This window comes from Harmonia axyridis, chromosome 1 (genome assembly GCF_914767665.1).
Source record: "Harmonia axyridis chromosome 1, icHarAxyr1.1, whole genome shotgun sequence".
Classification (NCBI taxonomy): domain Eukaryota; kingdom Metazoa; phylum Arthropoda; class Insecta; order Coleoptera; family Coccinellidae; genus Harmonia; species Harmonia axyridis.
In genome coordinates, this window is record NC_059501.1 from 48,810,627 (window position 1) to 48,822,956 (window position 12,330).

The window sequence follows — 12,330 nt, forward strand, 5'->3', positions numbered from 1 at the left end:
TCTAAACAAATAATTTATTTTTTCGAGGAACAATTACATATTATGGAATTAGGGCCTACAGTTTTTGACAAGATTTAATTTCTTGACACATAACAAAAAAAAAACAATTCATAGCCTTGAAGTTACAAAACTTCATAATAATAATATTTATTTACATATGTACTACATCACATTGTACACTATAAATATTCACTGTCAATAATTTTCACGGTTTGTCATAAAAATTCAATCAGGTTTAAAAAACAAATTACATACACAAACATTTTAAAACTCTTTTAGGCTGTATATGTATGTGTTCTGCAGCAATAATTCCTTTACTTTTTTATCGAAACTTTGTTCATTTAATCTTTTGATGTCATCAAGCAATTTATTGTAAAATACAAATAATACAAAGGGTAGATACAGATATGGCATATTTAATTGAGTTTAGTATATCTGAGATATTTAATTGTATGCTGATGCTTGACTAGATACCTACAGCTCCCAAACAAATGATTTATTTTTTCAAGAAACAATCAATTACATATTATGGTATCGGGGCCTACAGTTTTTGACAAGATTTCATTCCTTAACACCTGACAAAAAAAAACAATTCACAGCTAGTTGTTATTTTGAACTAAAACAGAGTTAAATTTTAATATACCTACATATAATTCTGATATTGTTTTGTTCTATTGACTTTTCTCGATTAATGTTTCAGTATAACAAGTTTTCATTCAATGAATACAAAATCATAACATTACACTAACCTATAACCAGAATCAAGAATAGATAGCCAATAAAAAATGAACAAACTAAAAACTTCTTACAATACTTTTGAAATGATATTTGAATAATCAATGCATCATAATGGAACATATGTACCCTTTGGTAAAACCAGGAGTACCATCAACTGATCGATACCATTTGGATATTGTTCCCAAATGTGGTAAACTGTCATTGAAGGTTTTTCTAACATATATGCCTTCGGTGAATAAAATGCCAAAGTCAATGCAAATGATCACAAGCTTGGTTCATATTTTTGCCTTGTGGGGCCTCGCAACATTCTCTTAAACAAATCTCAAGCTGTTTTGGGGATTGATGCCTGTAAAAATTAAAATTTTCAATCAATAAGAATAAATAGAGAATTGTGATTTGAAGGAGTCAAGCCTGTGTTCCGTGCTTCTTAGTTACTCACAAGGTCAAACCGAAAGTCGTAATTTTATACAGATATTAGTACCTATATCATCATCATCATTCAGCCCTAAACCGTCCACTGCTGGACATAGGCCTCCCCTATATATAGTACCTATATATTTATATTCAAATTGATAGAAACAGCCTCAATGAAATGAAACAAATGTTCCACTATAAATTCTATGTCAAAAACTTTAAAACTATCAATATTTTTTATCTATATTGCAGAAAAGGTTATTGTGAAGAAAATTTCAATAGTTATGTTAAAATATTAGGTTGGTTAGTTGAAAGACTTTTTTCATAATTGCTTACCAATAATGTGTGTTCTGATTCCTCTGATAAAAGAAACTTTTCATTCAAAAATGACACCAAACTTTTCAATGATGTTATTCGAAGCCTTTGACGACGGACCTTATTTTAAAGAGAATGTATTCTCACTTTTTGTTTTCTGACAATTTTCTTTATACCGTGAAAACTTTTCCTTCGCTTCTCTGGTGTCGAGAAATCACTGCTTGACAAATCGCCAAAATAGCTCCTCTTTCTGTAATGAATAAAATTTAGTCAACTCTTATACTTCAATATGCATATGATGAGATGATTCATATTATCAAATAACATTGTGGAAATTTTTTTTTAATCATGAAGCTTCCTGAAATACCTACCTTTTTTTTTTGGAACATTTTGGGATGATGGTTCAACAAAAATTGTCTTAGAAAGTTCGTTTTCACACTCTGAGGCTGTAAGAGTAACTGAAGATGAAGCAGTAAGAGTTGCTGAAGATGATGATGAGCTTTTAGACAGAGCTTCAACATCAAACTGGTTACTTGCCACTCCAAACAACCTAAAAAGAGCAAGTAAATAAAAAATTATCCAGAAGCAATTGATCAAAGCAATTGTTTGAGGTTAAATGGTTAAGATGTGGAAGCAAAAAATTTTAATTTTTGTCTCAAGAACTCACATTGTCTCTGTAGTTGGGCTGATACGACTATCTTCTTGTTCGGATACTTGTTCGGATACTGTGTCTGAACTGAAATATATTTCCGAAACATTAAAAATAATATATATCGATACTAATAGTAGAATGAATATAAAGACTCAGTAACACCATTATAAAATCAAGTATGTTTAAAATAGTTACTATTTATATTATATTATTATCACAATAAATTATATATATATATATATATATATATATATTCTTTTGAGATAGAGCAATACAACAAATTATCAACATCAAACAACAAAACATATTGTGTAGATGTAATCTCAGTATTAGCAGAGGAATATTTTTGGTAACCATATTTTTTTTTAAATCATATTACCTTTCATTTGAAATCTCGAATGTTGTATGATAAGGTAATGGGACAACATCTGGCTTGAGGAATTTTCCATTTGGCCTTATTTCAATATCGTCTGGATTGAAATGGTTCGAACAAATAAATACTAACTTCTTAGTGAAATTAACGCTTTCAAATCCAAGGAGCGAAGCCCAAATTCCTCTCTTTTCGGTATCAGATGGAAATCTGAAATGAATATTCAATCACATTATTCTAATTCTACATAATTTTATCTACCTACGTCACTGGAATATATGACATTTTTTTACTTACTTATGAAAAGATAAATCCGGATGGGAAATCTTACTTTTCTTACAAATTTCACACTGACGAATCATATTTAAATATATATTCAACTAAATTCAGCCTAAAACGCTCAAATCACGAAATAAATATTAGAGCACACAAATTTATTTCCTTAAATCTCCTTAAATATCTCAGGATTCGACCTGACAACGATGCAACGAATGTGACAGACCACGTGAAAGAAACCTGCCATCTTGACAATTTGCCGTCATTTAATAAGCACAGTGTTGCCGCACTTCCCCAGACGCCGAATCATTCAAGGGTTGCGTTCTTAAATTTACTCCGAGTAAGCCGTGATACTCGAAGAGCATACTCAGAGGAAGGAATAGTACGTTTGTGAACGCTTTTGAGTAATCATAGCTTACTCGGAGTAAGTTGAAGAACGCATAGACATGAACTGCGGACGAAGTTTTGAACCGAAACATCAGCCCAAATGATAAATCTGGCAACAGTGCTTTCCCCCAGTGAAATAGACCAGATTACAGTCGGCCAGTACAAATAGTGGACTAGTGAATGTTGGCCTCACTTTCAAATGTAAACAATCAGGTCTCTTTTGATACGTCTATGGGTAAACCCATCAATAACATCCGGTATGCTGATGATACGGTGCTTCTAGCTAGCGATGAGAAAGAACTCCAGTGCCTGGTGGACAGAGTGAATAATGTTGGTCTTAAGTATGGTCTCAAGATAAACATAAAGAAGACAAAATTTATGGTCATCACTAAAATAAATATTGATCATGTCAGGATACGGATAGAAGATCAGGAAATAGAAAGAGTAAGAAGATTTAAATACCTGGGATGCTGGCTGAATGACGAATGGGATCCTGATGAAGAAATTAGGAGTAGAATAGAAATAGCTAGAAGTACCTTTTTTAAAATCAAGACATTGCTTTGCAACCGTGATCTGAGTTTGACTACTCGATGGCGAGCCACCAAATGCTATGTACTGTCCACACTGTTATACGGAGTTGAGGGGTGGACGCTGAAGGCGCGGACCATGTCACGTTTGGATTCTTTTGAGATGTGGTTATACCGACGGATACTAAAGATATCATGGACCGAACGAGTAACAAATGATAGGGTACTCGAAAGAATGGATAAAGAACGGGAGCTTTTAACAACAGTAAAGCGAAGAAAAGCAGCTTATTTCGGCCATATTTTCAGGAACAGCAAGTACAGTTTTCTGCAACTAATCGTTGAGGGAAAGATCGAAGGACGAAGAGGCGTCGGGCGTAAAAGATTCTCTTGGCTGCGAAATCTACGCCAGTGGTTTGATATAAGAGAGGCCAGTACGATCATCCATTTGGCACGAGACAGAGAGGAATTCCAGTTGATGGTCGCCAACCTCCGTTGAGGAGACGGCACTCAAAGAAGAAGAAAGGTTAATGATTTCTGTAACAGGAGGTATGTTGCATTGCCGGTAGATGTCATGTTATAGCGTTAAATTCAAACTTGCATTTAAAACACAAAAAGTAACATCAACACGTTCAGTTTTTTCATTCATTTTTTTGTATCTCGGTTATCATTCAATTTGAGTTCTTTTGAAAATGCATTTCGAATATCGTTCTTTTTCCATCGTAGCCTCTCACAGAGTAACAACGAAATTTTGGCGAGCAGTAGAGTTTAAAGTCGGCATTTTTTGAAATTTATTATGGTAGCTGAATTAATTTTTCTGCTAAGGCAATAATCAATTTAATTTGGATAGCCTAGTCAAATCAAGTATTTATTTTGTGAGCTACAATTGAGTGAAAATCCTCGACAACGAGGGTAAGTTACCTTGTGATCAATTTGAATTGAATTTTAAAGTAATACATACCTACTTTTTTCTGTCATTCTTAGATTTTTATTATATGGTAATTTTTTTTCTATTGGACGTATTGGTATCATTCAAGATCTTCACGAAAATTGCGAGTTAATGGTGCATACCTCCTGGGAAAATTGTTCAATTGGTCCTACATTTGTTGCTAGAGATTTTCGTACCGTTTCATTTTGAGTCACTTGGTACAGTTGGCTTGGGGAGGAGATTCACCCTAATTTTAAGATAAGTTCCTTCTCATGGTTTTTTTTCTTCATTGTTGATTAGATACAATTTTGGATATAATATTAAATTCACCTTTGGCACATTTCCTTTTCTAAATTTTTATTATATTTTCTCATATTAACATTACCAATATTTAAATATTGTAATTTTCACATTATATTCAGTATATTTAATATTCCAGATTTGTATTCGCAGTTCTCAAAGTTTAGTACTCATAATTTCATATTGTCTTATATTTCAACTTATCCAAATTGAGTATCTTTTTTTAAATTTTCTTAATCGTATATTTTTCCAAATTCAACTTCATCCTTATTCTTAGAGATTACATTCCATATTAGCTTGATACTTTAAATTTTTCATCATTCACATTTTGACTGCTTTAACTAGAACTTCATTATCTAAATTACTCATTAGTGTATAATTGTCCTAAGTGCACGGTATTGCAATCTTTCGATTCAGTCTATTAGAACTAAGAATTATATATTTGTAAGAAACTTATTAGATTATAGTTATTGTTATTTCAGATTTAAAAATTTATTTGTGATTAAAAGTACTTAACCCAACCCTGATTAATTAATTGTTTATGACTGATTAATTGTCTCATCAGCAACTTTATAATTGGAATTTATTATCACAGGTTATAATAAAGAAAGTACTACCGTGGCAATTGGCGCCCAACGTAACAACCAATACACGATTAATCGACAATTGTACAGGACATTGTTCATTACTGAAACCAAGTCATACTGTTCTTTGAGGAGGATCAGTTCATGATGAGGGAACACCATCATTTTGAGCTGTGAAATTTTCGGTTTTTGGTGAGACACTTTTCTTTTCTCTGTTTGGACCATTTTTTTTGCTACGTTATTTTCATTTATATAATTTTGACTTTTACACTGGAATAGACACATTTTTTAAATATGGCTACCATGTTTTTGAAAATTGAACCCGATCGGTTAATTAAAGAGGAACTAGAGTATGAAATTGCGTTAAGAGGTCTGAAACCTGAAGGGTCAGTTTCGGAGTTGATCAAAATGTTACGAGGTTTATTGAAATTAGAGTCAGAGGGACAATCATTCAAGGAATTTTATAATTTTGATGCAAAAGTAGAATTGGATATATGTTCTGCTAAGGTTGACGAAATTGAAGTTTATCTCAAAGAACCTTTTTCAGGTTCTATGCAACGCAAAATTAGAACAAAATTAAGTCATTTATTGGGTAGAGTAGAAAGAATCAAACCATCTGAACAGGATAAAACCTTATGTGAATTAAGATCTAAGTTACTCACTGCGAGTTTGCGCTTAATGTCTTCATATGAGAGTAAATTAATGGGTGATTCTAAGGCTCCAAAATCATTGCCTGCGGAGGTAGAATTCGAGCAAAGTTTCTTGAATCAAAAAGCCGTGAGTTCGACACCAACAAAAAATTTATCTGCTAATGTTTCTGGTAATATTCAAAATAACAGCTTAACAACAGCGACTAATATGATGCAAAATTTGAATGTAGTAGATCCTAAAATTCACTTGAAAAGTCTGGGAATTAAATATTCAGGTAGAAACGATTCTCTGAGCTTGAATGAATGAATGCTTTTTTCGAAAGAGTAAATGATATTATGGAAGCAAGAGGTTATTCGGAAGAATTTATGTTCAGAATCGCATCAGAATTGTTCGAGGGTGAAGCACTAGTATACTATAGAGCGGTCAAGAGTTTGGTTGATGATTGGAAAGAACTTATTGCTATTTTTCGAGATGAATTTTTCAGAGATGGAGACAGAAAAATCTTTGAACAAATTAAAGGAAGAACTCAAGGTGAAACTGAGAAAAAATCATTTAGCTAGACATTGCACAGTAAAATCAATTCGATGTTACAATTGTGGTAGGTTCGGATTTACAAAATTAAATTGTCCAAGTTGTAATTTAAACCACTAAGGAAGTCAAGTGTGGACCGAGCTTCGACTTCAGAACCTTTATCGGTTAATCAACATATATCTTCAGATGATTATTATGATTTGGGTTCGGATACTTCAGATTTTGTTTGTTCTAAAGAAGAAATCGAAACTTTCAATAATAAATATAAACCAGTTTTAAATTATATTTTAGACGGAGTTTCAGGAGGAGAGTGTCCATATATTTCAGTAGACATTTATAATAAAAAATTTAAAGGATTATTAGACTCAGGAGCTAATCAAATATTCATCAATGAATCCACTTACGAATTTTTACATCAGTTAGGAATAGTCTTACATACGGAAAATGTGTCGTCATGCGTTTTAGCGAATAATCAGGAACTTAAATGCTTAGGATTTGTCAATATACCTATTACTTTGGAAAATAAGACACATATATTTAAATGCTTTGTATTGTCTGACTTACGTCATAGCATTGTACTGGGAACGGTTTTTTGGATTAAGATGGGTATAGTTCCAGATTTGAGGAAAGGTTATTGGAGCTTTAGTGAAGAACAATCTTTTTATTCTGATTCTCTGAATTCTTTACAAACTTCTGATGATTTAACGAATTGTCAGAGGAAAAAACTAAATCAGATTGTTGATGGTTATTTCAATAGAATGCAGAATGTAAAATTGGGTTGTGTCAAAGATATTGAGCATGAAATAATAACGAGCTGTAAACCTATAAAATCTAAATATTATCCAGTGAGTCCTTACATGCAAACTATAATAAATGAGGAAATAGATAAAATGCTCGATTTAGATGTAATTGAACCTTCTAATAGTGGTTGGAGTTCACCAATTCTTATGGTTCCAAAAAAGGATAACACTTATAGATTTTGTGTTGATTTCCGAAAGCTAAACGCTGTAACTGAGAAGTGTGCTTATCCTTTACCACATATTTCCTCAATTCTCGATAGTTTAGGTAATGCTAAATATCTTACTTCGTTGGATATAAAAAACGCTTATTGGCAAATAAAACTTTCCGAGAAAAGTAAACAATATACAGCGTTTACCATTCCAGGACGCGGGTTGTTTCAATTTAAAAGATTGGCATTCGGTTTAACTAATGCCCCTGGAACATTTCAAAAAATAATAGATGTTTTACTTGCCGAATTTCCAGGTTACGTATTCAGATATTTGGATGATATAATTATAGTAACACCTGACTTCGAAACTCATTTGCGTATATTAGAAAGTATTCTCGACAAATTAGCACAGGCAAATTTAGTTCTGAACAAGGAAAAATGTGTATTTTGTAGACCAGAGTTGAAATTTTTAGGATATATAGTAAATAGGAACGGTTTAGCTGTAGATCCAGATAAAATAAGTGCGATAGTTAATATGCCCAGCCCAAAGTCACCTAGGGAGGTGAAGAGAATAATTGGCATGATTATGTGGTATCGTAAATTTATTCCAGACCTGTCGACTATCACAGAACCCATCACTAAACTTACTCGTAAAAATTGTAAATTTGTATGGTCAGCCGACTGTGAACAAGCTTTCGCTAAAATTAAAGATCTTTTAGTGAGTGCTCCAATTTTGGCTTGTCCAAATTTCGAATATCCATTTATTCTTGAATGTGATGCTAGCTCTTATGGCCTTGGTTGCGTTTTATCTCAGGTTTATGATGGTAGAGAACACGTAATTTGCTATCTTTCTCGGAGTTTAACTCGTACTGAGAGAAATTTTTCAGCAACTGAACTTGAATGTTTAAGCGTGCTGTGGTCAATAGAAAAATTACGTTGTTATTTAGAAGGTGCTCCAAATTTTACAGTAATCACAGATCATCATAGTTTACTTTGGCTTAATAATCTTAAAGACCCACACGGTAGACTAGGAAGATGGGTACTAAAACTTCAAATGTACAATTTCACTATTTTGCATAGACCAGGAAGATTTCATCAAGTACCAGATTGCCTTTCTAGAGCAATTCCTGAGGAAACTTTTGTCATGTCTGAAATTTCATTGGAAAATATCAAGGATTCTTGGTACAATAAGCTTGTAAATCAAGTTAAGATAAATCCTTTGAAATATTCAAATTTTAGAATTTCTGACGGCGGAATTTTATATAAAAATATGGGTAAGACCTCATCTGATGCAACTACATGGAAGCAAGTAGTACCTAAAGAAAAACGTATTGAGTTACTCAAGAAATTTCACGATGATCCTACAAGTGGAGGACATTTCGGTATATACAAAACATACCATAGAATTTTGGAAAATTATTGTTGGCCTGGGATGCAGCATGATATTACTAGATATGTAAATAAATGTAAAATATGTGCTGCACATAAACCGGAACAAAAACTAAAAGCTGGTATAATGGGTAAGAAACCTGAAGTTAATAGTGTAGTAAAGCGGATATTTGAAAATTATCGAAATTATTAGAAATTATTATGCAGAGAGAATATACGTTAAATTCAAAAGAGTGATCGCGACTTGTTTAGACTGATCTTATCTTAGCATAAGGATGTTTTATTTTCCAATCAATGCTTTTCTTAGTAACCGTCTCACGGCGTTGGTGAAATCGATATATTTTTTACGGATAAGAAAAATAATAATAATCTTGACTTATCTGAGTTCGATACATGCGAAAAAACCGTCAGGGTCTTTCTCAGATGACGCAGCAAAAAGGTCTTAGGCGGAGTTGAAGTATGTTTCTTGCTGAGATCGACAGAAAAATTTAGTTTGAAGTAGAGGTAAGGACTCTTATTGAAAAAAGATGAAAAATGTTCTAACCAATGATCTAATTGACATGGTATCATGAGGAGTAGTTAGGGCGGTCTTAGAAAGTATGATGTGAGGATTTTTTTTGTGGAGGTCAAAAGAGTTAGTCAGTATCGCTTAGGGTCTCTTATTGAGAAAGGTTGGGAATTAGAACGTCGGTCGCGAAACCGGACTTAGAGCAAAACAATTCCTTTTCAATATCAGAGTAATAAATTTAGTAGATGATAGACAGTTGAATGAATTTCAAGTTTTTTGGAAGAAGGAATTGTTTTGGCTCTGAGAAAGGAAGTTAAGTATCGCTTAGGGTCTCTTAGTAAGAACGGTTAAATTAGGTCAGAAGTAGAAAACTAGGAATTTTTGGGATAAAGTTAGAATTTGTTTTTTTTTTAATCTCTTTGGAATAAATTAGGTCAGATCGGAGTTCGCGGATCGGGAGTGAAGTTTTATATAAGAAATTACACGTTTTTCGAGTGAGCAGTTTGTGAAAAATTAAAACTAGGTTTAGGCAGGGCCTAAAATACTTACCTAGCATCGCGGGATAAGGGCAAGTCTTTTGGTTAATTAATTTCATTTTATTTGTTGATGTTTGAATGTTTTTTTTTTCAATGAAAATAAGTTTATTTGAGTAGTCCTGATTCTCCCAAATTCAAAGTTGATATATTGTTTCGTTTGTTTGAATAACAGATTATTTGAGACATTTTTTGTTTTATAAAATTTTGGCCGTTGAGTCAACATTTCAAGGGATATTGTAACTTTGGTTATTTTTTTTTATTTTTCTTTATTATATTTAGTTTTAAAATTAAAATCGATTTTCATTGACCCAATAAACTAATTCCTGTCCCTAGAGAAGGAAATTCAACTAACAAGACCTGTCCATTAAAGCGACAGGCCGGACTCACATAACATCTTAGTGAATTCACATAATTATTAATTCTCCGAGACCTCTGGAAAGCCGCTCTTCCAGGGGTTAAAAGAACATCTCAACCGGAGATAAGTGAACGATTGGTCAACTTTCTCTGACCAACCCGTTAATGACAAATTGGTGACAGCTTAAGGGATATTAGTTGATTTTTGTTTCTCTGGGATAATATGACAAATTGGTAATAGCTTAAGAGATAATACTTGATTTTTTTTTCTGTCTGGGATCGGATATTTTTCAAAAAGTTAATTTTTGGTAGTTGAAATTTTGAGGATTGATAACATTGAAGTATTAGAGTAAAGTTTGAGAAAGAAGCTGTTGAATTGGGAGACTTTTGGATGAATAGACCTTGTATTCTTGGTGTATGATCGATATTTTGGAATTTGAATTATTTTGAGTGTATTGTTGTTTTTATCAGGGGTGAAAACATTTAATTTTGTTGAGGTGGAGGACTGTGTCGGATTCTGATTTTTTTTTATATTTAGGTATGTTATTTAGGAAGTTGGAGAAAATCAGCTGTTGGGCCTGAATTATACTTAGTTAATTTATTTCGTTGAACGTTAATTTTCTAAATCTAGAAGTAGAAGTGAATAAATAATTTTCATAATTAATTGGGACATTTTTTCAATTGAAGTGATTTTTCTCACAAAATTATTTTTAAGTAAGTTTTGGAATTTACTAGTTTTCGGTGTTAGAAAGAAATTTAGGGAATTTCAGGTAAAGGTCAGACAGTTGATCAACGTGGGATACCAAATATATAAGGGTAAAGGTAAATTATTGTATTGGTTGTATGATTGTTATTAATTTTTGGGTATTCAAATTTAATTGAAAATGTCGATTACACCTCCTCTACCTGGTACTATTAATAGCGGAAATCCACCTGTGAATCCGGCAATAGTAAATATGCAATGTTATTCGCTAGGAATGATGTTGACTACCTTGGAAAATTTTTCAGGAAAAGAAGCTTTGAGATATTTTGATAAATTAGAACTAAGGGCAAAAATAGAAGGATGGAGTGAGGACGAAACCCTCACTCTATTGAAACTAAAATTAGTAGGCGAAGCATACAGCTATTTTAAATCAGATGTTACTTTAAATTTATTGACTTATGCAGAATTAAAATTGAGACTAATTGAAAAATTTATGTCGCAAAAATTACCGGGAGAATGTCAGTGGAATTTGAGTAGATGTATACAAGGACAAGATGAGGATGTATCTTCATTTTGTACCAGATTAAGAACAATAGGCGCGGAATTATTAACTGAAGATTTGGTAGGAGCGACGAAAGATGAAGAATTAGGTATTAGAAAGATAAATAGGAATTTGATTTTAAATCAATTTAAAATGGGACTTCGAAAAGATATTATGAAAGAGGTTGGTATGTTTTTGTTACTAGAGAAAAATTTGGATTTAGAAAAAGCGGAAGAATTGGTAAAATTACATGAAATGAAAAATAGAATTATTCAGGGATACAGGTCATTTAATTCAAAAATATCGGTAATTGAATGTGAAATAACTTGCCAATTATGCGAGAAGAAAGGACATATTGCGAAAAATTGTAGGAATACTGGATTAAGTGGTGGAAAAAGAGGACAAAAAGTTGAGAATATTTGTTTTTCGTGTGGTCAATCAGGTCATTTCGCAAGGGAATGTAGGAATAATGCGAGAGCGATACATAAAACTCAAGGAGTGCGAAATATCGATAATCAGCCGGGGCGCTGGGTAAAGGAATGTGCTAGGAACGATCGTGAGATAGAACCAGGCGGACGAAAGGATTTTGACATTGGGACGATACATATCAATAGAGATTTTTCACGAAAAATAAATTTGCCATTTGAAAAGACGAAAAAGACTATAGAGATGAGAAAGAA

General features: G+C 32.6%; 2 protein-coding genes and 1 long non-coding RNA gene across 8 annotated transcripts in view; 1 reads left to right on the top strand and 2 right to left on the bottom strand.

The window, feature by feature from the left end:
- On the bottom strand, positions 1 to 3,393 carry LOC123673365. 3 transcript variants are annotated; one of them, XR_006746465.1, is made up of 6 exons: positions 2,787 to 3,393; positions 2,499 to 2,699; positions 2,135 to 2,203; positions 1,839 to 2,017; positions 1,489 to 1,717; positions 1 to 1,084 (listed from the first exon to the last, which is right to left on the bottom strand). XR_006746465.1 is itself a non-coding variant. In XM_045607855.1 (5 exons), the coding sequence occupies exons 1-5, from the start codon at positions 2,849 to 2,851 to the stop codon at positions 1,638 to 1,640; spliced, it is 594 nt and encodes a 197-aa protein (XP_045463811.1). In that variant the 5' UTR covers positions 2,852 to 3,393; the 3' UTR covers positions 1,122 to 1,637. The 3 variants fall into 3 exon arrangements, 1 of the variants encoding a protein (XP_045463811.1); XR_006746466.1 differs by lacking the exon at positions 2,135 to 2,203; XM_045607855.1 differs by lacking the exon at positions 1 to 1,084 and having other exon boundaries at positions 1,122 to 1,717.
- LOC123673350 overlaps positions 1 to 12,330 on the bottom strand; it is a 66,254-nt gene that overhangs the window by 15,080 nt on the left and 38,844 nt on the right. The window lies entirely within an intron of this gene.
- LOC123673404 overlaps positions 3,393 to 12,330 on the top strand; it is a 26,114-nt gene continuing 17,176 nt past the window's right edge. The window contains exons 1-2 of the long non-coding RNA XR_006746469.1: positions 3,393 to 4,588; positions 4,661 to 5,680. This is a non-coding gene — a long non-coding RNA (uncharacterized LOC123673404). The remainder of the gene's footprint in view (positions 4,589 to 4,660; positions 5,681 to 12,330) is intronic.

Coding starts and splice junctions, on each gene's coding strand:
- LOC123673365 (XM_045607855.1), bottom strand. CDS start 2,851: ATGATTCGTCAGTGTGAAATTTGTAAGAAAAGTAAGATTTCCCATCCG. Junction 2,018..2,134: donor AGCCCAACTACAGAGACAAT/GTGAGTTCTTGA, acceptor TGCTCTTTTTAG/GTTGTTTGGAGTGGCAAGTA. Junction 1,718..1,838: donor AAATGTTCCAAAAAAAAAAG/GTAGGTATTTCA, acceptor TATTCATTACAG/AAAGAGGAGCTATTTTGGCG.